The following is a 27640-nucleotide window of genomic DNA, read 5'->3' as shown; positions in this document are numbered from 1 at the left end:
AAAATCATTTGATGTTACATGGTTTGTGAAATCATTTGAATTCAATCATGATATAGTCATTCCAACTCGCCCACACCGACCAACATGTGCCATCTCCACCAGTCTCACCTGCTTGCGTTTGGCCCATGTCCTTCCAAACCCATCCTATCCATGTACCTGTCTAAATGTTTTTTAAACTTTGCAATAGTCAGTGCCTCTATTACCTCCTCTGGCAGCTCGTTCCATACACCCACCACCCTGTGTGTGGGAAAGTTACCCCTCAGATTCCTGTTAAATCTTTCCCCCTTCACTTTAAACCTATGTCCTCTGATTCTCGATTCCCCTACTCTGGGCAAGAGACTCTGTGCATCTTAAAGCATGATCATGAATATGATGTCTACACTTGTTGCTTATTTGTTAAACATTGGTGTTGTTAAGTCCTTGTATCTTCTTACCAGTGCCCCATCCACCACTTTGATGCTAACTTCTCTTGTTTCTGCTTCTCAAAGGGTGCTCCTGGTATTGCTGGCGCTCCCGGTTTCCCTGGTCCACGTGGGCCCCCTGGTCCGCAAGGTGCAACAGGCCCTCTTGGTCCCAAAGGTACACAAGTAAGTAAACATGTTCCCTTTTTCAAAATTCCCTAATGAAATAAAGTGAGTAGTTAAAGTTTTTTCTCACTTGAAATCCTCTGAACCTTCACACATCCAGTGACGTTTTCTGATCAGCTTCCCTGATCACTATGAACAGATGGCATTAAGTTCAACCAAGCTGTATAATAATAATAATAACGTCAATATACAACACCACACCATAATCAAATGTCACCACTACAAACGAAACAACATGAAATGACTTACATATGCCTACGATGCCAAATTGGACTTTTACAAAGTACACCAAATTTCATTGTGTTCGGCTGTGTCAAAATCACACAATACAAGATAAATGTCGCCACACAAAATTATATCAAACTGCATCATTACAAAACCACAAAACACTGTATTATATCCTCTATATGAAATAACACACCAGACTCCAGCATGCTAAATTTTTATTAAATTACCCGTTATTAAACTGCACTGAAATTTGTAATGTTAAACTGTATCAAATTGTAGCACATCAAAATTTGACTACTATTGTCAAACGACACCAAACTGTGAGGACAGTTCACATGAAGGATCTTTGACCAGACATGTTAAGTCTATTTCTCTTTCCACAGATGCTGCCTTGCTTTTATGGGGGGGTTGGAGTTCCACCATCTACAGTTGTAATTTACATTTACATTCACTGCATAATGCCTCACTAAACTTTCATTGGCAACCCCCGCCCTTCACAAGGGTCATTAATAGGATGCTGCTCTATGGAGAAGTCACCAGTGCTATTGGAATCTATTACACTATGAAGCACTTGGCCTTGATCACGTCACGATGGCCAGCTTTCAAATGGATGCCAGTCCCTTCTTTGCAGAAGGAGAATGGTGAACTCGTAAACATTTATAATTTAAAAGGTCATTTTTCTCACTGTATAGAGGCTGGAAAAATACTGCATTCTCTTGCTTGCTTTTACTATAGAGTGAGCAATAGTGCTATCACTAGGCCCTTTAAACATACTAATACCACAAGATGACTTGTGGGTGTGCAGTTTGTTTGTACAATGCTTGTGTTTCGCTCCCTTGCATTACCCTTCGACCAGAGCCAGACTTATCATCCAGGTTTGTGAGCCTCTGAATGCTGCCTTCAAGAAGAAGGATCTCAACCTGCAACGTCACCCATGCCTTCTCTCCAGAGATGCTGCCTGTCCCGCTGAGTTACTCCAGCTTTTTGTGTCTATCCAAGTTTCGAAGAGTTGAATATAGAATATTTAGTTTTCCTGAGCTTTTTCCAAGTAAATAAAGCAAACATTTCTCACAGCTGGCATTGAAAAATCACTCTTGGGACATCTTTTAGTTGGCCATGTCTTTAATGCGAGCAGCAAGTCTATCAAAGGCCACTGTTTGTGACCACCACTAATCTATACCATATTGACCTAGTGCTGCTACATGAGTGCTCCCAGTCCCCAACTTTTAACCTTATCTTTGTCTTCTTTGATAGGGTGACCCTGGAGCGACAGGATTCAAGGGAGAAACTGGCCCCAAAGGAGAGATTGTAAGTATTCGAATTATTTTTGTTTTTCAGTTCAGCTTTCAAAAACACTCTTTTTAGTCCAAATAATAAATGCTAGCCGAAATACCAGGGGACACAAGTTAAAAATGAATAATTTATGGGGAGGTCAGGTGGAAATTTGTACAGAGAGTAATCAAATTATGGAAATGCTACAGGTTTTGAACCAGGTTGAAGAGATGAGCAAATATATTCTTAAACATCGGGGAAGGTTGGTTTGTATCAAGAATATCTATTAACTTTGTCCAGTTTCCAACCAAATCTTCTAATATGAAGCATACAGCACTAGTAATAATACTATTAATAATAGCAAAAGTTTCAAATTCTATTTTAGGTATTTTATTTACAATTGCTACAATTGTAATTAGAATTGGCCAAATGGAATAAATAGAACATGCTTACTCTGTCATTGCATCTAATATTTCTTTCCTGGTGCTTCCTACAGGGTCCTGTTGGTCCCCAAGGTGCTCCTGGACCTGCTGGTGAAGAAGGCAAGAGAGGTCCTCGTGGTGAGCCTGGTGCTGCTGGTCCAAATGGTCCCCCTGGCGAGAGAGTGAGTTTCCTAAATCTCTAATTCCCAAATCAGACTCCCACTCATTCATGTCGAAACACAAAAGTCCTGAAATTCACATTTCAGCGTTTTAACTTTCTCTATAAACTGTAAAAGAAACATGTATAATTTGCACTGGCTTGTCAAAGCTTACAAGGAGGTTCTGAGGGTAAGGGCCTGAGGCCTCTTTATCCCTTGGAGCCAGCACACAGGTTTGGAAAGTCAGCTCATTTTTCCCATCACATTTGGAACCTGACATTTGCCCAAGTCCAGAATGATCCAGTCAGTCCATTGACTGGGTTGAAAATTGCAAAGCTCAAAAGGAAAAAATATTCCTCCTCATCGTTGTCTTAAATGGAAGATCCCCCAACCATGACATTTAGTTTAGTTTAGAGATACAGCGTGGAAACAGGCCCTTCGGCGAGTCCGCGCCGACCATCGATCCCCGCGCACGAACACTATCCTACACACACACTAGGGACAATTTACAATTTGACCAAAGCCGATTAACCTACAGACCTGTACGTCTTTGGAGTGTGGGTGGAAACCAGAGCTCCCGGAGAAAACCCACGCAGGTCACGGGGAGAACATAGAAACATAGAAAATAGGTGCAGGAGTAGAGGCCATTCGGCCCTTCGAGCCTGCACCGCCATTTGATATGATCATGGCTGATCATCCAACTCAGTATCCCATCCCTGCCTTCTCTCCATATCCCCTGATCCCTTTAGCCACAAGGGGCACATCTAACTCCCTCTTAAATATAGCCAATGAACTGTGTGGCCTCAACTACCTTCTGTGGCAGAGAATTCCACAGATTCACCACTCTCTGTGTGTGTAAAAAATGATTTCCTCATCTCGGTCCTAAAAGTCTTCCCCCTTATCCTTAAACTGTGACCCCTAGTTCTGGACTTCCCCAACATGGGGAATAATCTTCCTGCATCTAGCCTGTCCAACCCCTTAAGAATTTTGTAAGTTCCTATAAGAACGCACAAACTCCGTACAGACACCAGTTAGGATCAGACCCGGGTCTCTGGTGCTGTGCGGCAGCAAATCTACCGCCGTGCCTTCCTGCTGCCCTTATTCTGCTGCCAGGGGAAAGATCATTAAGGCATCTGCACTGTCAAACTCCAGCAGAATGTTAAATGTGTTGCAGCAAAAGCGTGAATCAATAAGATGAATGCAATTGTATTAGTACTGTAATGAGGCTTTAGTAATCTCATCAATTCTTTTGTTTCCATCACCAGGGTGCTCCTGGTAACCGTGGTTTCCCAGGTCAGGATGGTCTTGCTGGTCCAAAGGTAGGTACCATTGCTCATAATAGTCACTAATGTTGCCTATAAAACCAAGTACAAATAACTGTTCAATTACTTGATTGAAACACACATAAAAGTTGGTTCCTTGATGTAAAAGGTTCTTGGGGAACAAAAACCTCTCATGGAGTCCCATCTCCAACTGCTACTGAATCTTAATCCCTTTAAGACAACATTTTAATTGATAATGACGATATTCCATTGTTAACTCCAAATTCTGTAAACTAATTTGACCCCAGACCTTGCCTTTGTCGAGAGATAGGTGGAATTGTCGCAGGAGCAGTTATTATTCACTGGAAAATTCCTGTGTGGATTCCAAGTGGTAGTTGCTAACTGAAGTTAAATACAAGTCATTTTTGCTTTTATATTCGACTTGGCCATGCCAGCCCCACCATGGCTGAACGAGTGGAGACGGCATCAGGTTTATAAAGAAGTAGTGGCTAGCTGATGCAATTTTAAACTGGAATTTTATATCCCAGTAGGTTATTGAAGAAGGGAAATATGCAGGGAGCAAATAGTTTGAAGCGCTGCTAATGAATGAGGACACATTTTAGTTCAACTTCATTTTAACATGCTAGAGATAAGGGAGTAAAGAAAAACTTCCGTTTATGTACAGAGATTTTCATAAACTAGGGATATCCCAATGTACTTGAACAGCCAATTAAGCACTTTTGAAGTGCAGCAATATTGTTGAATGGGATATGCAGACAATTTATAGGTCAATGCATGAGGAAATGAGGAGGAAATGGGGGAGAAGTGATGGTTTTTGGAGTCTTAAGAGATTGTAGATGCTGGAATCCAGAGGTTCAGGCAGCATTGGGTTTGAGACCCTGCCTCGAGACTCAGTGGCTATTGTTCATAGTAATGGCTTTTCTTCTGAAGCACAATAATAATATGGAGTAAGTGAATAAGATGTGAATGGGAAGGAAGCAGTTGGAGGCTGGAAGAGAAGCAGGATAACGTAACCTAAATCTGACACCATCTTATGCAGAAGTGTGAGAGACCGTTAAAGTATCTCCTCAAATATGGAAGCAATGCCTGTGGATGAACAAAGGCCCAGATAGCCCCAGAGGATTTGGAACTGCTGAGATCCAGATAGGATTGTTGATGCTTTATTCATTTTTTTTTAACAAACCAACTTACTTTTTCTTTGCTTGCCTTTGCAGGGTGCCCCTGGTGAGCGGGGTGTAGCTGGTGTATCTGGGCCTAAAGGTGCTAACGGTGACCCTGGCCGTCCTGGCGAACCTGGTCTTCCTGGTGCAAGAGTAAGTCGGACTTTACAAAGCCATGTTTTAAACGTGCGCAAGGTGTTCTGAAAATCCTTGGGTGGAGAACATTTTGAGGAAACACTTACCACATTAGATATACAACATAATAATGTATTTCTTAACACGTGTTAATCTCTTTAAAGCCTTTTTCAAACATTCACAGCCAGAGCTAAAAGCACGAATCACATAACTAGCAAATAACTGTTTCAGAAATTGCTTTGACATTCATTTTATATTTGGGTTATCTTTTGTTTAGGGTCTTACTGGTCGCCCTGGAGATGCTGGTCCTCAAGGAAAAGTTGGAGCTACTGTAAGTTCAATGAAAGGTTTCCTGCATGATCACTTTCTAGGATGTCTCTGTTTAATGTCAAGCAGAATAGGCGACTTTGCTGGGATGTGGAGATGGCCTTAGCATGGACGGCACTGTGGTTTCAGCTGAAGAGCAATGAGGGTATAGATGTCCACTGCACAGAGGCAAGCTATTGACCCACTGAGTGCATGGCGGCTCTTTGGAGCAGTCCAGTCCATTTCGCCATTATCCCCGCAGCTCTGCAAATACATTTCCCTCAAGTCCCTGTACAATTCACAGATCATTTCCATTTCCAGTACAACTGTGACCAAATGCTGTATCGAACATCTACAGGTGTACAGTACAGAGTATTCCGACTGGCTGTATCATGGCCTGGTTCGACAACTTGAAACACCCAAAAGTGGCGGACATTGTCTGCTCCATCATGGGTATTGGCCTCCCCACCATCGAAGGGGCTTACAGGAAGCAATGCCTCAAGAAGGCAGCTTATGCCATCAAAGACCCACTCCACCATGGCTACGCTCTGATCTCTCAGCTGCCATTGGGAAGCAGGTACAGGAGCCTGAGAACTGTGATCTCCAAGTTCAAGGATACTTCTTCTCATCAAACTTCAGGCCCTAACCCACAACTCCGAACTGGACTTTGTGTCGGTTGCACTCCGTATGTTGGCTCGCACCATTGCAGTGAGGTTATCTGGCATAACTGATATGCACTGTAGTTGTGTTTTATTTGTTGCATTCACGTGCCTGTAAAGCTGCAGCAAGTTAGAATCTCATTGTTCAATTCCCTATGCAAGTGACAATTAAACACTTGATCGGTAAACGTAGCAAGTTTCAGGTCAGCACCACTCTGTGCTTAAAAAAAGCAAAATAAATCCTCACATCCTCTTTTACCATCCAAAGTGTTAAATCAATGCCCCCAGTCCTTGTACCATAAGATGGGGACAACTCAGGAGTCTGAAGAAGGGTTTCGGCCCGAAACGTTGCCTATTTCCTTCGCTCCATAGATGCTGCTGCACCCGCTGAGTTTCTCCAGCAATTTTGTGTACCGACAACTTATCTTTGCCTTGTTTAAATTTGTCATTATCTAGTACATCTCTACTGTTCTCCCCTCGGCTTCCTTTGTTCCAAGGACCAGAACATTACTCCTCCAACCCTTATGCTAAATCTCCTCTGCACCTTCCCAATGATACATATGTCATTTTTGAAGTGTTATGATCAGAACTGGATGCAACCCATTGGTTGTGGTTTAACCAGAATGTGACCAAACATTAGCAGAACATCCCTGCTTTTTGACTCGAGTCCTCTATTTAAGAAGCCTGCCATCCCATATACTTTGACAACTTACCTCTCAATATGTCCGGCAACCTTCCAAGGGGAAAATATATGATGAGAAACAGATCAGGTCATTATGTTGTTCCCCCTAACTCATTGAAACTCTGGGCCCCAGCTCCTTCACACCATGCCATAACTTGGGCAGAGAAGGGTATGTGTGCCAAAACTTTCAGAATCTCATTCTACACAATAAAATAGGGCATATCTTCCAATGCATTCTCCTAGGGATGGAGTATGGGTCTCATGGCATTCAGACCATCAATCCCATATAATCAAGGGCATGATTGACAAACCTTTCTGACCTGCATGATGTGAGGTAATGAAATATATGGGTGCCAAGGCATTTCAGACCATCCCGTTTTTTTTAGGTAAAGAAGGATATACATGGAAAATCATTCAGATCACCCACTTTCCTAGTCAGAATGGAGTATGATAGCCACGCCACTCACACCATCCACTTCCCTTAAGTAAAGGAGTCAAAGACTGCTGGACACAGGAGGCTGGGAATAGTATGCAGCCATCAAGGCCAACATCTAAACTGTAACAAACATTTTAGGAATAATTTCATTTTCATCATCTTGGTTGCTTGTTTGCAATTTATTAGTGTTCAGGTTTTATGGGGGGGAGGGGTGGGAATAATCGACACATATTGCTGTACAACAAAGACACAGCTGATTAACCTTGTTCTCTTTTGTCTGCAGGGTGCTTCTGGTGAAGATGGCCGTCCTGGTCCACCTGGTCCACAGGGTGCTCGGGGTCAACCTGGTGTCATGGGTTTCCCTGGACCAAAGGGTGCAACCGTAAGAACAACACTTAACTTCTCTGCTTCCTGCGTTGAGCTCACTGAAACTTTCAATGGGTTTCTTGTAAAGATAAAGCAAGGATGTTCCTTGTACATCCATCTTGATTGACCCAATGTTTTGCCATGGTTAAATAGGGAGTAATTTTTTCCCCTTTTCTTTTCACCAGGGTAATGCTGGCAAGGCTGGTGAGAAGGGTCTTCTTGGTGCTCCTGGATTGAGGGTAAGTAACCTGATATTTTTCAGACTAATCTGCATTTCAATAGGTGAAGTATTCATTGACTATGTAGAATGGAATCATACTATGGTCACCAATACATCTTGACGAGCCTACAGTATCTCAGACACTCTCTGACACTAAATGTTGTCCCAATTATCTGTGCACTGTGGACAGCTTGATTGTATTCATACACAGGCTTTTCTTCGACTGGATAGCAGGCAAACAAAAGCTTTTCACTGTACCTAGTACACACGACAATAATACATGAAACTAAGCATAATATAATGTACAGTATGATATAAATATTGTGAATAGTGCATACATAATTTTAAACAGCGAGACACTCGGTTCGTTGGAAAAAAATCCCTGATGTGTTCTAAAAATCTTGGAGCGATGAGTTGACACATTGCGTATTCCAGACACTTCTTATTATTCAGTCTGCTTTTACACAGGTGGATATTATATTGTATTGTATTGTATTCAAATTTATTGTCATTGCCTCAATTAGAGACAACGAAATGAATTTTCCTTACAGGCAGTATCATAAAAATAAATAAATAATACATAATAAAACATATTAAAAATAAAATTGAATTGAATTAAATAAAAGAAAAGCACAAACACAGAAAGTCCACAACGCAACATAACACAGTGGCACCAAGGTGAGGAAGGCACCATCGTCCAGCCAGCCTCCTGGATTGATACCTGATGCAATAACCTGAAGCGAGTTGTTAAAGTTCACATACGTTTATAGAAATACGTTTAAGGTAGTGAATTGCCACTGATATCAAAACGAAGTTGCCATTACATTCGGAGACACGTTAATGAGTTGCAACTGAACACTGAGATATGAACTGGGGATTTCCAATCAAGATTCTAGTGTGACTTGCAGCAGTGCACAAGGCTGCTGCAATGCCACAGATATGCCCTGTTATTTACCCTAACAGCTTTATAAAGCAAGATACAATGCGGGATATATTGTCTGAAGCCAGTGATTCGACATTAATTGAGTTGAGTATAAGCAAAGCATGGATTAGTAAACTGATAGTTGAAGTGCTATAATCTTACCTCCAGTTATCCAAGTGTACTATCTTCTGGAGAGTGGGCCCAGTCAACTCATTACGTCCCTGTCTGCAAGGTTCAATGTCCATTACAATTGCAACATAAACCACTGTTAGTAACTGCTCCATTGGTCCCAATAAATATGTAAGAACAGGAATGTCATCAGCATTGCAGTAGGTAGTTATTTTGCTTTTCCGTGTTAAATGTAGTAAGGTATTTTGTTAGCATTACTAAGTATTCCACATCGTATGAAATAATTTTTCTGTACACTCTATGAAATATTTTGCACCTGTTATGAGTGCTCTGCATTTCATATTGCAGCATGAGTGTAACATTGTACGGCAAATTTCAGATATAATGCAGTGAATGTGACATATGCCATGTTATACAGTCACACTGAATATTACAAAGACTCCACAATATTTAGATTAAAGGAACACCAAATTACAAAAAATCCAATAGATTTGTGCATTACAGTTCTCCCACTTTATAGACAGTGCAAACTACGTTCCTTGCAAGCGCATTGCATTCTGTAATAGTAAACTACAATGTATTCGTTTGTAAGTATCATGCACACTATTACTGCATTCTGAGCGTTATTCTTTATTCTTCCTAGGGTCTGCCTGGCAAAGATGGTGAGACAGGTGCTCAAGGTCCTCCTGGTCCATCCGTGAGTTTCAAATACCTTGGTTAATTTAGTATTAAGATTTTAAGTTTGTCTGATCAGTCTAGTCTAGGTATGTTTCATTTGAAAATACATGATGTCTTCTCATCACCTGCGGTGATTCTCATATTGATGCCAGGGCTCCATTGACTATCAGAGAGAGTCATGGTGTCACACAGCATAGAAACAGGCCCTTGAGCCCACTGCTCATCAAGCACTCATTTCCACACCTTGTCATATTTTAATCTGGTTTGTAACATTCTTGTTACGAAAACAATTCCATTCAATAACTTTCAGTTACATAAAACGGTGACCAAACTCCCAACAAAAAGTATCATTTACAAGCAGTTTCCATGAGCAAGCTTCAAAGTGGCCACTTGTACTCCCCTGACAGATGTGTACCTGGAAATATTTTTAGTATTATGCTTTTGGAAATTGATTCTTCCGTGAGTGAAGCAAGAGATCGGCTATTTCTCGATCATTTTGCAGCACACGGGAACATTTGCCCAGGCACTTACTGATGTTACTGATATTTCCACATTTGGGCGCACAAAATGACCTTGTCCCCACTTCTTTTGGAGCATTGTGGCGGAACATGGGGACCATATTATCCAAGAGGCTCCTGTCCTTGGACATTCAATAGACATTGGACAATGGGTGCAGGAGTAGAGGCCATTCGGCTCTTCGAGCCAGCACCGCCATTCACTGTGATCATGGCTGACCACTCCTGGAACAACATAGCTTTGTTACTGCAGCTTTCCCTTTTGAAGCATAAAAATAAGTTGTAAAGGTGTTTGCGTGGAGCTTTAAGGGGCTGTCCCACTGCGGCAATCTAATCCGCGAGTTTGCCCTCGACTCATACTCGCAGCATGGTCGACACGAGGTCGTAGGAGGTCTTCGTAACTCTCCTTCATGCTCGAGAGTGGTCCCCGTGTACTCGAGGCCTCAGCTAGGTCGCGGCGTTTTTTTCAACATGTTGAAAAATGCCCGCGAGTAAAAAAAGGTCGCCATGGAAAAAATCGATACTTTTTTTTACCCGTAGGTTTAGTCGTAGTAGGTCGGCATGTTAGTCGCGGGTAGTCCTAGATAGTCTTCATCATAGTCGAAGGGAGGTCGAAGGAGATCGAAGGAGGTCGTCTTCACTCTTCACTATTCGGTGTCCAATTTTCCTGAAGTTAGTCGTAGCTAGTGGCAGCTAGTCTTCAACATAGTTGAAGGAGGTCTTCAACATGTCATTTTTTTCAAACTCTTCTAAACTCGGCAATTAGGTCGCCCAAGTGGGAGAGCCCCTTGAGGCCACTCTCCCAACCTCCCCACTGCGTTCAGATATAAATCCGAGCAACACCCAGTCTCCAGCAACCAAGGCCTCAAGCTACAGCTGGATTTTGACCAGCCATTGTACTTCCTAATTTGAGCCATTCTTGCATATCATTTCGAGTGTACTAGATTTCCTATGCAATGGTGTATTAATAGCCAATTTGTTGGTTCACTCCTGACACTGCTGCTTCATTTTACAGGGTATCGCTGGAGAGAGAGGTGAACAAGGTCCACCGGGTCCACCTGGATTCCAGGTATATCAGATAAAATCTATTCAATGTCACTAAAAGACTTACTTTATTATACTCACTGACAGACAAACTTCCCTTCAACCTGTTGAGTCGGTGCCATCCATCAAGCATCCACTTCCACCCATCTCATGTTATTCTCCTCCCAGCCCCATCAATTTCACCTCCCCAACAGATTCTACTGTTCGCCCAAACATGAGAGACAGTTTTAAAAAATATTGGCCAATTAACCTACTGCTACTTCAAACTTGGGGTATAGAATTAGCAAACTGCTTTCACAATAGTTATTCTAAATCTGTTACAATCTCAAATAGTTTGCTGTTGTCACTTACTTAAAGCATTATATCCAGTGTAGTTTCCTACATTTCTCAATCTGATGTTCATTTCTTAGAAATATCCATGTAACGATGTTATAACCATATAACCATATAACAATTACAGCACGGAAACAGGCCATATCGACCCTTCTAGTCCGTGCCGAACACATAATCTCCCCTAGTCCCATATACCTGCGCTCAGACCATAACCCTCCATTCCCTTCCCATCCATATAACTATCCAATTTATTTTTAAATGATATTTAAAATGTTATATTTCTTGAACAGGGACAGTAAATCTACATTTTTTTTTGTTTACTGGGACATTAAATCTTTAGTTTTAAAATTTCCTGTATTCTGAGGAGCAGCTTCAGCAACAGACTGGTTCCACCAAGATGCAGCACAGAACGCCACAGGAGATCCTTCTTCCCAGTGGCTATCAAACTGTACAACTCCTCCCCCTTCTGTCGTGGGGTAGACTGAGACTGACCCCCCCCTCCCCCTCCCCCCACCCCAAATCTTTGCACACCCCCAATCCTTTCCACTTGTCATTTTTAGTTTCATGTTTCATGTATTTTGTGTTTTTGTGACTGTTGTGTCTGGGGTCTATTTGTGTGTATTGTATGGCTGCAGAAACGGCATTTCGTTTGGACCTCTAGGGGTCCAAATGACAATTAAATTGACTCTGACTCTGACTCTGACTCTCTGTTGGCAGATCAATATCCCTCCTGGGATCAATAATGTTCTATTGTATCGTATTCATCAAAGTGTTTTATTCTTATTTCAGGGTCTTCCCGGTCCCCCAGGTCCTCCTGGTGAGGGTGGCAAGCCAGGTGACCAGGTATGTAATCCGTCAATCACAGGCCACGCCTCCTTTAAAGGTTACACCTCCATGCGGTGAGGCGCTTTAAATGCGACGAGTGTCTCTGCATCTACTGGCCTTTCAGGCGGTGAGATCCAGACACCAGCCATCCTCTGGAGCGACTGAAACGATGAAACCGTTGCACCTCTCTGTATAATGTCAAAGCGGCCAATCTTTACCGCCTTCCGTCACTTACCTATGGTTTCTGTTTCTTGGACAGGGTGTCCCAGGTGAAGCTGGTGCTGCAGGTCCAACTGGTCCAAGAGTAAGTATCACGTTCTTTCTTAAAACATAAACATGCATGTATTAGATGCAACAGGAAACAAAACACAGTCAGCCTCTACCATCATCGACTATTCATTTATATATCTCTGTAATGTCACAAAGAACATACACCCAGAAGATTATACACCCATAATCTTCTGCCGAAACTATAATGCTGCAGTTGCCGAAACCTTTGTAGTGTTGCCAGGTGCTGTAGGTGAATTCCATTAAAACTAGTCCCTGGCAGTCGCCTGAAGAGTTGCCTAAGTGGAACAGGCCCATAATGTGTTCCTGTGGTCTTACAGGCGATTCTAGTATTAGCCTCCTGCAGTATTACCTACCACTGTAGCATTACAACCGATATGACATAATCCTATATTGATCCATATTCCCATAATATTTCAGATTCTGTTACAGATTCCCATAGGCTCACACTGAACAATAATGCGACTAACCCACTACAGGCCATGTCCAGGTTACACAATGTCTGTGAACTGTTTATAACCCGAACAGATCACAAGTCTGAAAGTCGTAGTAGCCGGCAAATCCATCTCACTGCTTTCCCAAACTTTGATCCACTCCCCTAGTGTTACAGGCACATAAGAGTTTACTTAACTCAATAGGTTTACAACACCCTCTTGCATACATATTCCCCGATAATGTTATATATCCACTATAATGACTATAGTGTTGCAGACCCCTATACTGTTGCAGACACCTCTATGATGGTCCCCCCCCCCCCCCCTGGCATTTTATATTCTCATTTAGTTACAGAACCCCCTGTAATCTCACCCCACATTGTTAGATACCTTCTACACATATGTTGCCCCTGTGTGAATACTCGCTCCCACCATATTATGATAGTGCAGATCCTCCTCTATGGTTACAGATCCCATTCTATTCTAAGCCCCTACACATACTGACCACTACAGTGTAACACTGTGCTGTAATGACGCACCCCATAATGCTGCAGCCATTTGCATTGTTACAAATCCCTATACAAACTGCTACATGTGACAGGCCTCTGTACGGTATCCATATACATTGCAGGCCTCTTAGGGCTTCTTAATATACATATGAATGTATATATTATACATTATACATATATTATGTTACAGGGCTTGTTAATATACACATCCCTATTCTGTTACAGATTCCCGGAAGTGTTACATACAGACCCCGTACTGTTACATGCCTGTGCTTTGGTATACACCTCCACTGTAGCATCACAGACCCCATTGGTCTTATGTAATTACAGTGCTGTTACAGGCCCAATCCCTTCTCTACAGCCTCATAAATTAAAGATGTGTCAACGAATCAATGACATTATACAAAACATGTTCAGAATCAAAGAATACCTGTACTGTTATAGACCCCTGTGCTGTTACAACCTCCTGTGGCCATGTTTCCTTTTTTTGTTCCACATTATCCCAGTGTAATATATTCCCTGCACAGTTGCATCCTTCCTTGCACTGTTACACACGCCTAGAGTGCTTTACATCCGAATAATCTTACTGTCCCCCTTCGCTGTTTCTCTATCACCATACAGTTACAGACCATTGCCGTGGTGCAGATCTCTTTGTGAAAAAAATATTTGATATATGCCTATGGGTTTGTGTATTCCTGTTATCGACTTGCCCCCATGGTGTTATATGTCCCTATGCAGTTACAGAAATCCCCGTACTATTAGACACCCTTGCACTCTTTAGACTCACCTGGTGTTACATAATCTATGTGTTCTACAATGTTATAGACCGTACAGATTTTCAGGCTGTTCCGACAGATTCCCATACTGTTACACACACTCCCCATGCTAGATTCAGATTCAGATTCAATTTTAATTGTCATTGTCAGTGTACAGTACAGAGACAACGAAATGCATTTAGACAACGAAATGACCGAAATGGCAAAAGACCAGTCTAGACCATTACTGATCCATGTTGCATTTCTCATCCCTGTGCCAAAACACATCCCTGTTACAATCCCTGTTAAATGATATTTTCTTAGTATTACAGACCTCCTTTCTTGTTGCAGACCTTTCTAATGTCACCTATAGCTGTAGTTAGCTCTCCCTACTGAGTAACTCTGGCATTTTGTGTCTATCTTCGTTATACTTCTACAGATTTTTCCCCTCCTCCACAAATACTGTTGGCGACTTCTTAATTTTTTCATACACTTATTGTATTACTTATAGCTATAATGTTATTGAGCCTCATAGTTTTGCAGATCACTGAAGAGTTGCATATGTCAATATTGTTATAGGCCCCTCTCTCCTGTAATGTTATATATACCTCTTGGACAGTTTCAGAGTTCTGTGGTGTTACAAAACCACATGGAATTGCATATATCTCCACTGTTACATTGCACTGCAGTTACACAGCCCCAACAACATCTCCCAAGCCCATGGCCTCTACCCCCAAGAAGGACAAGGACAGCAGGCGCATGAGAATGCCACCACCACTTACAGCTTCCCCTCGAAGTCACCACCAGCCTGATTTGGAAATATTTCACTGTTCCTTCATTGTCACTGGGTATAAAATTCTGGAACTCCCTCCCCAACAGCATAGTGGGAGCGCCTTCACCAGCAGAACTGCGGTGGTTCACCATCATCCTCAAGAGCAATTAGCCATGGTCAATAGATGTCAATGCCAATGACACTCAGATCCCAGAAAATGAATACATTTAAAAAACACTGCTTTATACCCAGTTTTCCTTGCATATTCCTGTCAGTAATTCTCCCCTCCCATTGTGCAGCCTGGTATATACCCTTATAGAAACATAGACAATAGGTGCAGGAGTAGAGGCCATTCGGCCCTTCGAGCCTGCACCATTCGCCATTCAATATGATCATGGCTGATCATCCAACTCAGTATCCTGTACCTGCCTTCTCTCCATACATACCCCCTGATCCCTTTAGCCACATCTAACTCCCTCTTGAATATAGCCAATGAACTGGGGCCTCAACTACCTTCTGTGGCAGAGAATTCCACAGGTTCACCACTCCCTGTGTGAAAGATATCCTATTCTGCATTCCGTTTATGATATAAAGCCTCAGAGTGTTACGTGTCAGAATATATTGAGTTTATTGTTCTCTCTAACCTATCCAAGTTGTGTTTTTGTTTCTGCCTTTGTGTGAATCCCCGGTATGTGACGTGCCTGTCCTTGTCCCCAGGGCGAACGTGGTTTCCCAGGTGAGCGTGGATCTCCAGGTTCCCAGGGTCTCCAGGGACCCCGTGGTCTTCCAGGAACTCCCGGTGCTGATGGCCCTAAGGTAGGATTCGTCTCTTACTCTTGCAAAAACAACCATTTTGTGCAAGCATTTATAAAGATCGGGTCCTAACTGGGTCCTTGCTTCATCTCACAGGGTGCAGGTGGTGCTCCAGGTCCCAATGGTGCTCAAGGCCCTCCTGGTCTCCAGGGAATGCCGGGCGAAAGAGGTACTGCTGGAATCCCTGGACCAAAGGGTGACAGAGTAAGTGTCCTACCTCAATCCTTCTTCACCTAATTGTTTTGTGCGACAATTATAGATAACATTATCTTCCAGACATTCCCATAACATTCCTTTTTATTTGCATTTCTTTGCATTGCCACCCAATTTCTTACTCCACCTGGAGTTCCTTTATCTTTTTTCTTCGTAAAGAGACTGTTTCCTAAGCTTGCTGAGATTTTAAAAATTTAGAAAGGCATTGACAAACCTGGGCATGAGCATTTCTTAGTGGGCGGCACGTGAGAAATGATGAGATTAAGGAATTGCACAAAGGATAATTAGCAGATCATGTTACGACAGAAGGCCTTTGTAAAACACAGCATCAACAGGTTCAGTAAGATGTTCAGTGATGCAGTAAGATGGGTCATTGGCCAGGGAAGAGATGAAGAGGGCAGCAAGCAGCTTGGGTTTGGTCAGGCAAAAAGGTCCAGTCATTTTTGGCCCTGTATGTTAAATCTCTCACATTTTCAAATGTTATATTTGACAGCTTGGTCTGGTCCTTTAAGCATTATCAGTGCCATAAGGGTTACGATCGAAACATTTCTGGTTCACATTCATTTGACGCTGAAGGATAGAAGAACGATGTTTATGACCAGGGTAGGAAATAAAGTGAAATATCACTGTTGTGTCGGTACGGTACTCATTTGTCCCCCCTCTCGTCTGTTTCGCAGGGTGACAGCGGCGGTAAAGGACCTGAGGGCGCTCCCGGCAAAGATGGTGGACGTGTATGTAAAACGTTTCACACTCAACTTTTCAACTTGTGTGTGTTCATTACTGGGTCACTTAAAGGGGACAGGAAGTCTGGGTTGTGCTACATACATCGTGAGCATAAGGGATTTTGTCGGCATTCACATTGTACACGTACCCAATCGTAGTGTGTTGACTCTTGATATGTCCACAGGACCATAGTCCACCGAAATCTCCACCTGCCCAACCATGTGTGATAGAATAGAATAGAATAGAATAGTTTCTTTATTGTCATTGTAACATGAACCATGTACAACGAAATTAAAAAATGTCAGCCAGTCAGTGCACCATTCAAACATTTCTAAAAGCTAACGATACATACAAGATAATCTCTTTGCTCCTAACATGTCTTCACATCTGAAAATATTACCCATGCTGATCCCCTTGCCCACAATCATCATACAAAATTGAATCATTAGACAATGTATCATAATCGGAATTCCATCTCTCAGAGAACAAACACCATCGTTAAAAAAAAGTACGCTGCTAATAATTGCAGAAATAGTACCCACAAATTGATTACATGACCTGAATAATATCACAGACATGATAGTTTGATTGCCAGAACCACATTCGGGTCGGGGTGGGAGATTGGAAGAGGGGTAGAAACTGGTCTTGGGTTGGTTAGGTGGGGAAGGGGAGTGCGCAATGTTAAGGTGCTTGTGTTGCAATCCGTGGGCAAGTGAGTGGAATGATAGTCGGCACTTCAGTCCATCAGGACGGTTGGCAAAGTGGTAGTGGCGAGGCAGTGTAGCTGAGCTGTAGCTCTGAGCTTGGTGCGTGGCAGAGGAAAGAGTGGCAGTTACCACTTCAGACAGATAGAATGATGTTGGGATGACCAAAGGGGAGCCAGGTAAGTATATGGCTTAAAGGGGACCCCCTCCTTAGACAAGTTCTTGGCACAACATACCCCAAGCACTGTGGACCTTGTTTCTGCAAAAAACTCCTGGTAGAGTCCAGTGCACCTTGGTCATCTGTGGATGCCGCTGCTCATGCCAGGCCACCACTGTGCATTGACCCACCTGAAGCATGGAGGATGTGGAAGGAAAATCATGGGCTAGGAAAAGACCACGACTTTCCTCTATGGTTTAATTTTTTATTGAAATAGAATCGCAGATCACATAAAAAAATCATCTCTACGCAATCTAATTTCTTGGTGACTATTATGTTGAGTACAGTTCCACTCACTCCTGCTGCTTTCGAATGTACAGTACAGCTGACTAAAAGATGCCTCAAACATGTGCGGTTCTAATAACGATGCCTGTATTGGACAAATCCCTGCTTTGAAATCTAATGTGTTTGTTCTCTTTCTTATACTAGGGTTTAACTGGTCCTATTGGTCCACCTGGCCCATCTGGTCCCAATGGATTGAAGGTAAAAAAATATTTGCGTTATATTTTTGTGTAAAATGTTAGTCATAGAGTCTTACAGCGTGGAAACAGGCCCAACCTGTCCAACATGTCCCATCTACACTTGTCCCACCTGCCCGCTTTTGGCCCATATCCCTCCAAACCCATCCTATCCATGTACCTGCCTAATTGTTTCTTAAACGTTGCAATAGTCCCTACCTCAACTACCTCCTCTGCCTCAACTATCTCCAACAAACCTTTTTTAATAATATCTTTGTTAATAATATCTTTTTTAAATAATATATTTTAAAAATAATATCTGCAGTGGTTTAGTTGAAGAAGTATATGCTGCTTCTCACCATAAATAAAGAAAATATATGAATTGAAATGCTTCAATATTTTGCTGTTTATTACTGCCATTGCCCCAAATACCTTTAATAACCATTCCCTCTTCTCTCTCCTTTAGGGCGAGACAGGTCCTCGCGGCCCAACGGGTACTGCTGGTGCTCGCGGTGCTCCCGTAAGTGTGAAATATTTTATTCTTCTGCTGCTGTTAAAACCAGAGCAGAATTTTTCAAAAAATATTGCAGTCGATGGGATATTTTAATATTCCACTTGTACGCTAGAGTTTACACTGAATTTAAAAACCCACTTTGGGGTTTAGATTAACATACCTTGTTCTATGGATGTGAATCCCAGCGTTATTAACAGTTGAAGTTCTCCAGTCCAGCACCCTTGAAATCGGACTGGATCTGGGCGACAGAAAATCTAGACCATATAAATTGCGGTTATCATCCTCAGAGCAGAACTTCCTTTTCAGTATGGACACTCCCCGGGTAACAGAAAAGTTCCTAGAACTGCCTGTAACTGAAATCAGAAAAACTGACTGAGGTGAGCCAGTGTTCTTTAGCGTTTAGAAGAATGACAGATCTCATTGAAACTTACAAAATTTGTGCAGGACTCAACAGGCTGGACGCAGGGAGGATGTTTCCCCTGGCTGAGGGGAGTGTTTTGGGGCCAGTGAGCATAAAATGGTTCAAATGAGCATAGTTATGGAAAAGGTCAAAGGAAAAAGAGTTTTTAAAAATTGGAGCACGGCCCATTTTAAAAGGCTATAAGATACTATTAACTGTTAAGTGGACTTTGGACAGCTGCTTGAAGATAAATAGGTAAGAGCAGAGAGAGATGTTTAAAGCGTAGATAATTCACGTATCCTATCAATTAGGAGATGTCAACTATCAATTATGATCATTCAAAACTGAGTTCACATCAATTACTATGTTCCCAATAAAGGAAATGGGGAAACTTACTAATCTATCCTCGCATGATGTCAAAGAACAAAGCAGACCAAGGCCAAAACAAAGGACGTTTCTGACAACTACTGCCGTATACTTTGAAGAGTATAGAAGGTGCAGTGGTGAAATTAGAAAGGAAATTAGGAAGGCATGATGAATAATTTGCGACTGCTTTCATAGAAAGAATGGATTATAGAGACATCATGGAGCATTAAAAAAAAATGAGAATTAAGCGAAGAGTGGACACATTAAGAGGTTTAGCATATTTAGGATAAATCACAGAGCATGGTTAAAATATATGGTAGACAAAAATGCTGGAGAAACTCAGCGGGTGCAGCAGCATTTATGGAGTGAAGGAGATAGGCAACGTTTCGGGCCGAAAGCAATATATGCAAAGCCTTTGAAAGGAGCAAGGAAAAAAATATTTTTGAATATTGGCATGGTGTTGCTGGACTGGAAAGCAGCTAATGTTACCTGTTGTCTACTGAAGGAGAAGGGGGTAGATAGACTGAGAAACCTTTAGCCCAACAGGGGTGGTGGCAGGATGGTTAGATGTAACCATGAGGGGCAACATCAATTTGTATTTAGAGTGGCGTATACTACAAGTCTGTAACTTGTTTGAAGATTCTGATGTGATTGCAAGGTAATGTATTCAATGTGTTGCGGAAAGGGTTTAGATAAGTCCCACTTGGCTGATCAGGATACTAAAACCCCATGGGATTCCACAAAGGGTTGCAAGTTGGATCAATCATTGATTCAGTGGGGGGGAAATAAAAACGATGGTTTTTATGATCTTATCATAAAATATCTTCATCTTTTTATCATCTTCCTCAGGCCCAATACTAGGTCTCCTGCATTTCATGATACACAGTAATGACTTGACTTCAATGTCAGGGCCATGATTCATTCCAAAAATGGACAGTGTTGTTCAGTGAAGGATGGACTGCCCAGAAAATACCAATGGACTAATTAGGAGGGAAATAGAATCCAATTCAGAGAAGTGTGCAGCAATGTATATTAGAAGACAAACAATGTGAAGTGATGCATGATATGCTCACATTTTAAGTGCAAAGGAACAGTGATTTCATGTGTGTAAGTCTCCGAATGAAACTGCACATGTAGATAAGGGATAGGGACACTTGTCTTAGGTAGTAAAATGCTGGAGAAACTCAGCGGGTGAGGCAGCATCGATGGAGCAAAGGAATAGGTGACGTTGCGGGTCGAGACCCTTCTTCAGACATGCCTTCGCTCCATAGATGTCAAGTCAAGTCAAGTTGACTTGACATCACCCGCTGAGTTTCTCCAGCATTTCTATCTACTGTCGATTTTCCCAGCATCTGCAGTTCCCTTCTTCAAACATCTGGGACATTTGTCTTTGTTAGCTGAGATATGGAAAATATGAATATGAAAATCTGAACCATATCAAACATTAGGCCACAACAAGTATAATATGTACAATTCTGGTCACCAGACTACAGGGAGCCAGTGAATAAAAGTGAGTTTTTAGGGAGGATTTAAAGATGGACAGTGAAGGGGCCTGTCTGATCTGCACAAGGTCAATGCTAGGGTTGGAGAACTATAGTTATGAAGAAAGACTAGCTAGGGCTGGTAAAAATGAGGATAAGCAGTCATTGAATTGAGAAGTGTAAAATGTATAAAGAACCTGGACAAGATGAACAGTAAGGACCTATTTCCCATAACAGTGAGATTGATAACTAGGGAATATAGATTAACTAATTGGTAGAACGTTCGAGGGCAATTGAGGACATTTTTTAAAATCTAAAGTGTGGTGAGGTTCGGGAACTTCTTTCCTGAAGGTTAGTGGAGCCAGAAATCATCATCACACTCAAAGGGCATCCATTGCAACAGCTAGTCTCAGAGCAAGAGCTATTTTGACCAGCCTCCTATATAACATTAGATTATTTGGTGCCATTATAATAAGCAATGTATAACCTGTTCTCTTTGTGTTTCAGGGTGAACGTGGTGAGACTGGTCCTCCCGGCCCTGCTGGCTTTGCTGGTCCTCCTGTAAGTATAGACTCAAAGAATCAGATAACTGTCTGAATAAATTGTAAATGAATATTAGTAGCTTCGGGCATTATGTGCATGGGTATGACCACCTATCATCGGGGAATATTGAATGAATGAATAAGTTTATTGGCCAAGTATGTACACATACAAGGAATTTGCCTTGGTGCTCCGCCCGCAAGTAACAACACGACATACAGTAACAATCAAGAATGACACATAAAACATTAAACATTAATAATAAAACATTACAGTTTAAACATGTGAATGAAATAAAATACCAGAGCAAAATGAGGCTACAGACTTTAAGTTATTGAGTAGAGCTACTGCTCAATAACAATTTATGTTTGGCTGTGGCAGCTTCGACAGTCCGGAGTTGCCTTCCAGAGGGAAGTGATTCAAAGAGTTTGTGGCCAAGGTGAGAGAGGTCAGAGATGATCTTGCCCGCTCGCTTCCTGGCCCTTGCAGTGTACAGTTTGTCGATGGGGGGGGGGGGGGGGGGGGGAAAGGTTGCAGCCAATAATCTTCTCGGCTGATCGGAAGATTCGCTGCAGCCTCTGGATGTCGTGCTTGGTGGCTGAGCCAAACCAGACCATGATGGAGAAGGTGAGGAAGTTCAATCATCCCATGATTGAACTCCCTGCTCCAAGGTTGCACTTTCACTGGGAATGGAGGGCTGTAGGGAGAGATTGGATAACATGGGCTTATCCTCACTGGAATGCAAGAGGCTGAGTGGTGACCTCAGAGGTTTACAAAACCATGAGAGTTCTTTTGCCCAGAGCAGGGGAATCTAGACCCAGAGAGCAAAGGTTAAGGTGAGAGGGGAGAAACGTAAAAGAGATCTGAGGCATACATTTTTCACACAGAGGAGGGTGGTTATCTGGAAGAGGAGGTGGTAGAGTTGGATACAATTACAATGTTTAAAAGGTATTAAGAAGGGCTATGAAGGACACAGGCCTAATGCAGGCAAAAGGGATTTGTGTAGATAAGCATCACAGTCAAATGCATGAGGTGGGCCGAAAGGGCTGTACCATTCTATCAGTCGATCTGAAATGCCATCGTTGAAGTGCACCATCATAAGAATGGTGCAGGTGAGATAAGCGGTTGTATTTCCAGTGCCTTTTAAATATGACATGAAACATTACAGTTGCCAACTTGACATTTGCCAATCGATTTTGTTGAATTCTAATTCTAGAAAATAACCCCTATTGGTTCATGAAGTTTGGACCAACTGCCTTCTGCCAGCCCCACAGTTGACGAGGGATGCTATCTCCCTCTTGGATCCCTGCCTTGGCTAATGGAAGCCAATCCCACCAGGGTTCCTGTATCAGAGGCTGGGTCTATCATAAGATTCCCATCTGTGGGCAAGTGAAGGACAGATCCCTCTCCAGGATCCTTGCATTGGCTGATTAAGGATTTTAAATTGTCCCAATTGCTTGCTAATTCTAGGTTGAGTTCATACAATTGGTATTTAATTCACATGGATGACCAGTGAATTGGTCACAGTCTCACTATAACGATCATGGCACTATTACAAAAATCTTGTCCTTTACCCTATGGAGCAGCAGTTAGATCAGTAACGCCACTGGGCCGAGGGAAGTCGGATTCTTGCCTTAGAAGAGGAAAACAGGATCTTGCATTTTGTTTTTTGTTCAGGACTCTCCCGAGTCAGTTTTTTTCCGACAATTTCCAAATGCTTGGTCGCAATTTCCAAATGCTTAGCCTCCAGTGAATGCTTCAAACTGATGCTCACACTCCCATGTTCTCTTGCCAACAGGGTTCCGATGGTCAAGCTGGTCAAAAGGGTGAACCTGGTGAAACTGGACAAAAAGGTGATGCTGGTGCTCCGGGTCCTCAAGGCCCGTCAGGCGCTCCTGGACCACAGGTGAGACAAGAAACACCTCGCAAATGATCAGAAACTTTACTTTCACAAACGAGCACGTTGAAATTAATTTCTCCTGTCCTTAATTTTAGGGTCCAACTGGTGTAACTGGTCCTAAAGGTGCTCGTGGTGCCCAAGGTCCTCCTGTGAGTATGGTTTTAATACAATCTGAGCTTTAAAACAAAAAATAAAATGGATAGGCAAGCGAGTATTAGAATGATGCAATGAGATTTTGACGTTAAGCTGATCCTCAGAATGCTAGCTCTCCTTTGGAAGATATTTTTCAGACACAGTGACTATGCACATTATGTAGGTGAATACTTCAAAAGAGTTCTCTGATATGCAGAAATCTGTATATCTACTAAAATAACACTGAAAATGTTGGTTATATCCAGCTGGTCAGGTAACGGAGGATCCAAAATTTCCAAATGAGAAACAAAAAATCCTGTGATGTTAGAAATGCGAGAGAGAGAAAGCTCTAATGGCTGATTATTTGAAACTGTTACATTCAGTGTTGAATCTGGAAAACTGTACTCAGCCTGGCTGAAAGATGAGGTTCCAGTTGGTTTCTAGAGCTGGAATGCAAGGAAGAACTTGGAACTAGAAACCAAGTGTTGGAAGCCAAGAGTAAAATCCTCACGTGAGCTAGGAATGGTAGGAGGTAGCCATAATCTGGAATCCCCCCCCCACTTCGTGAGGTTAAAGCCAGAATATGACAGCCTAGGGCCTGGAGAATGGTTCCGAGGACCATGATCCAGGAGCCATCAGCCAAGCATCAGTACCTAGCAGTTAAGTTTAAGGCCCAACAACGAGAGGTAATACTTGGAACTGCTGGGTGCCAGCGACTAACTGCTGGAGGCCGAAACCAAGGCACTCCTGGGAACCACTAGATAATGGGAGCAGTTGCAAACAGGAAGCTCCTAGACTTTTCCAGGAGCTGGAAGCATACAACTGAATCTTAAACTTATAAAAACCGTTGAGACTTAATGTTTGCCTGGCTCTTGAATGTCACTATTAGTCTAAGGGCAGGTTTCAATAGATCATGCAGAGCTATCGTATCCTCTTGTGTAGCTGCAAGACCTCAATATGTTGAAGATGGGGGAAGCGGGATTTTTGCTCCATACATGCCGAGAAATTGGATGGCAGATTTTCATTTCTGTGTGCTGTGATCCAATTTCTACGAACAATTAAATGCAATTGAAAATTGGGACATTCATTGTATGTTGCATGTTGAACGGCACTAGGATTTTGTGTATCATTCAAGTTGCCCACACTGGTGTCCTGAAGCAGGCGCTCAACATGCCTGAGAAGGCTGTTTGCGTGTAACTTAAAGGCAATGTCCCATAGCACGTACCAGGCTGAGGCTAGGATCCTGACTCAGGATGTTTTCCCCCTTGAGCGTTTTATCCACCTCTTCCTCGGGACATTTTCAGAATGACATTTCCCACCCTTGGCTTCCCTCATCACCAGAGTAGCAATCCCTTTAATCCTCTTCAACACCTCATGTACTCTCTTTTATATCCACCATTCTATCCCCTACAACAGCAGCTGTACGGTGGGCCCTATCATCAGGCTAACTTGCTCATTTAATCATAGAAACATAGAAATTAGGTGCAGGAGTAGGCCATTCGGCCCTTTGAGCCTGCACCGCCATTCAATACGATCATGGCTGATCATCCAACTCAGTATCCTGATCATATTGAATGGTGGTGCAGGCTTGAAGGGCCGAATGTCCTTGAATCATTTAATCCACACCCAGTTTACATTGTGGACTGTGCACATCAAATGAATTCTTTATCACAGCATATGCACACCCTACCTGTATTCTACATATTTAACCACTCCTAAAACACATTCACCTCTCATGACCCCCTGGAGCAGAGGTGCATCATGTCCTATGGTTTATTTAATAATCTTGATCTATACCATAGCAAAAACCAGACATGTTCCAAGCCCGACATTCAGATCGGAGTACAAAGACATCTTAAGTGTTTTTGGAAGTGAGGTGAAACAAGAGCAAAAGGTTCATAGGAGCAATTGTGGCCGTGAGCAATGGTGATTCATTTAATTAAGGAGGCACAATGCCACAATGCGTGATGTGTATGCCAACTCAGCATGAACTTCTTATCTCAAATTATTATTTTTTTCTCCTTAGGGTGCAACTGGTTTCCCTGGTGCTGCTGGTAGAGTTGGTCCTCCTGGTCCCAACGTAAGTAACGCTCGGGATTGTATCTTTTCTTTTGAATATATGCGGATACAAATCATCCTTTGGAAGTAACTGATAAATCGAACAAAAGGATCACCTGACTGATTATTTTTAAGGACTGCAAAAGGGATAGGGCACGTCTTGGTTGTTGGGGCTGGGAGGCTATTTAGTCAGGAGTCATTTCTGGTCACCCATGACACCTACTGGTATATAGATGTAAGGACAGGAACAAGCTGGGCTGTGAGACTTTCAAATATTGACTTACCCACTCAAACTGCCTGATGAACTCAAATAACATTGGGTGTGTGCAATGGAACAATAAGCAATATTTCGAAGGTTACACAAAAAAGCTGGAGAAACTCAGCGGGTGCAGCAGCATCTATGGAGCGAAGGAAATAGGTAACGTTTCGGGCCGAAACCCTTCCGGGTTTCGGCCCGAAACGTTGCCTATTTCCTTCAGGGTTTGGTCCCGAAACGTTGCCTATTTCCTTCGCTCCATAGATGCTGCTGCACCCGCTGAGTTTCTCCAGCTTTTTTGTGTAACTTTCGATTCTCCAGCATCTGCAGTTCCCTCTTAAGCAATATTTCGATGTCGCTAAATATGCTTTCGTTTCCGGCAACGTATTGTGCTTGGGGTTGTTGATGGAGTTTGAGTATCACTTCCCTGTCCAGAAGTCAGAAACAAACAAGTGTACTGCACGGTTGTCGGGGATTGTGGAGAGAAGGCAGGAGAATGGGGTTAAGAGGGAGAGATAGATCAGCCATGATTGAATGTCAGAGTGATGGGCCGAATGGCCTAATTCTGCTCCCAGAACTTATGACTGAATTAATTTGTCAGGAAAATGGGAATATCTTACAATCTTACCCCAGTAGATAATGGGACTTAACTGATAATAGACAACCTGCTGTGTTTGATGTTAAATTGATTTTGTTAATGCCTGCTTCTCTTAATGTAGGGCAACCCTGGCCCAGTAGGCCCTGCCGGTGCTCCTGGTAAAGATGGTCCTAAAGGTTTGCGTGGTGATCCAGGCCAAGCTGGGCGCGCTGGTGACCCTGGTCTTCAAGGCCCTGCCGGTACTCCTGGTGAGAAAGGAGAACCTGGTGAAGATGGTCCTCCTGTAAGTATAGAATGAGAGAAAATAAAACACTTTCACCTGCCTGCTTTATTTTATATTTATAGTCCAGTCTTCTGCTTTTTCCTCGTGCGTTTTCATCATTTCATAGTGTAGCGTGCGACTAGTAGAGCCTCCAATGACCCACAGCTTAAGCTCCAATTCTGACCTCAAGTGCTGTCCATGTGGAGTTTGCATGTTCTCCCTGTGACTACTTGGGTATCTTCTGGGGTGCTAGTGTGTGGGTTGGTTAATTGGCCAATGTAAATTGCCCCTAGCCTATGTGAGTGATAGAATTTGGGGGGAGTTGATGGGAATGTTGTGAAAATAATTGTGGGAAAATTGGTGTGGGAATGGATTGCTCTATGAGCAGGTATAGGCAAAGTGACGAGTGGCCTCTGTCTATGTTATAAAGAAATATGGAAGAAAGCAAGCATGTTAAGTATTGTCTTTCGTTCTCTGTAGGGTCCTGATGGTCCTTCGGGTCCACAAGGTCTGGCTGGTCAGCGTGGTATTGTAGGTCTTCCGGGTCAACGTGGAGAAAGAGGTTTCCCAGGTCTTCCTGGTCCTTCTGTAAGTATAGCACAGCATTACATAAAACTGCCTCCTTTCCCCATTCTGTGCAGTTAGACCCAGCTTTAATCACTCAACATCGGGTCATGTTGTGCTCTCAGACGTAGTTAAAGCTAAACAAATTCATCTGTCAGATGTCTGTCTGTCTGAGAGGGCAATTTGCATTTAAATGCAACCCTATAAGATGTACAGTATATAGACCAGTCCTATACCATGTACAATATGTGCACCAGCCCATGAAAATGTATATTTCTGCAGAATCAACTGTTTCTAGACCAGATCTAGAGAATGTATGAAGA

General features: G+C 42.6%; 1 protein-coding gene across 3 annotated transcripts in view; it reads left to right on the top strand.

Annotated features, from left to right (window-relative positions):
- The window catches only part of col2a1a (collagen, type II, alpha 1a), a 76964-nt gene that overhangs the window by 33919 nt on the left and 15405 nt on the right, over nt 1-27640 (top strand). For all 3 annotated transcript variants that reach the window (XM_055664617.1, XM_055664616.1, XM_055664618.1), the window contains 23 exons: nt 489-587; nt 2070-2123; nt 2584-2691; nt 3933-3986; nt 5165-5263; nt 5523-5576; nt 7612-7710; nt 7880-7933; nt 9609-9662; nt 11174-11227; nt 12325-12378; nt 12620-12664; nt 15836-15934; nt 16028-16135; nt 16822-16875; nt 18218-18271; nt 18713-18766; nt 21515-21568; nt 23346-23453; nt 23543-23596; nt 25606-25659; nt 26613-26774; nt 27234-27341. In XM_055664617.1, the coding sequence (XP_055520592.1) occupies nt 489-587; nt 2070-2123; nt 2584-2691; nt 3933-3986; nt 5165-5263; nt 5523-5576; nt 7612-7710; nt 7880-7933; nt 9609-9662; nt 11174-11227; nt 12325-12378; nt 12620-12664; nt 15836-15934; nt 16028-16135; nt 16822-16875; nt 18218-18271; nt 18713-18766; nt 21515-21568; nt 23346-23453; nt 23543-23596; nt 25606-25659; nt 26613-26774; nt 27234-27341 (1737 nt within the window). The remainder of the gene's footprint in view (nt 1-488; nt 588-2069; nt 2124-2583; nt 2692-3932; nt 3987-5164; nt 5264-5522; nt 5577-7611; nt 7711-7879; nt 7934-9608; nt 9663-11173; nt 11228-12324; nt 12379-12619; nt 12665-15835; nt 15935-16027; nt 16136-16821; nt 16876-18217; nt 18272-18712; nt 18767-21514; nt 21569-23345; nt 23454-23542; nt 23597-25605; nt 25660-26612; nt 26775-27233; nt 27342-27640) is intronic.

This window comes from Leucoraja erinacea, chromosome 40 (assembly GCF_028641065.1).
Source record: "Leucoraja erinacea ecotype New England chromosome 40, Leri_hhj_1, whole genome shotgun sequence".
Lineage (NCBI taxonomy): Eukaryota > Metazoa > Chordata > Chondrichthyes > Rajiformes > Rajidae > Leucoraja > Leucoraja erinaceus.
This window is presented reverse-complemented; position numbering and strand designations above follow the sequence as displayed.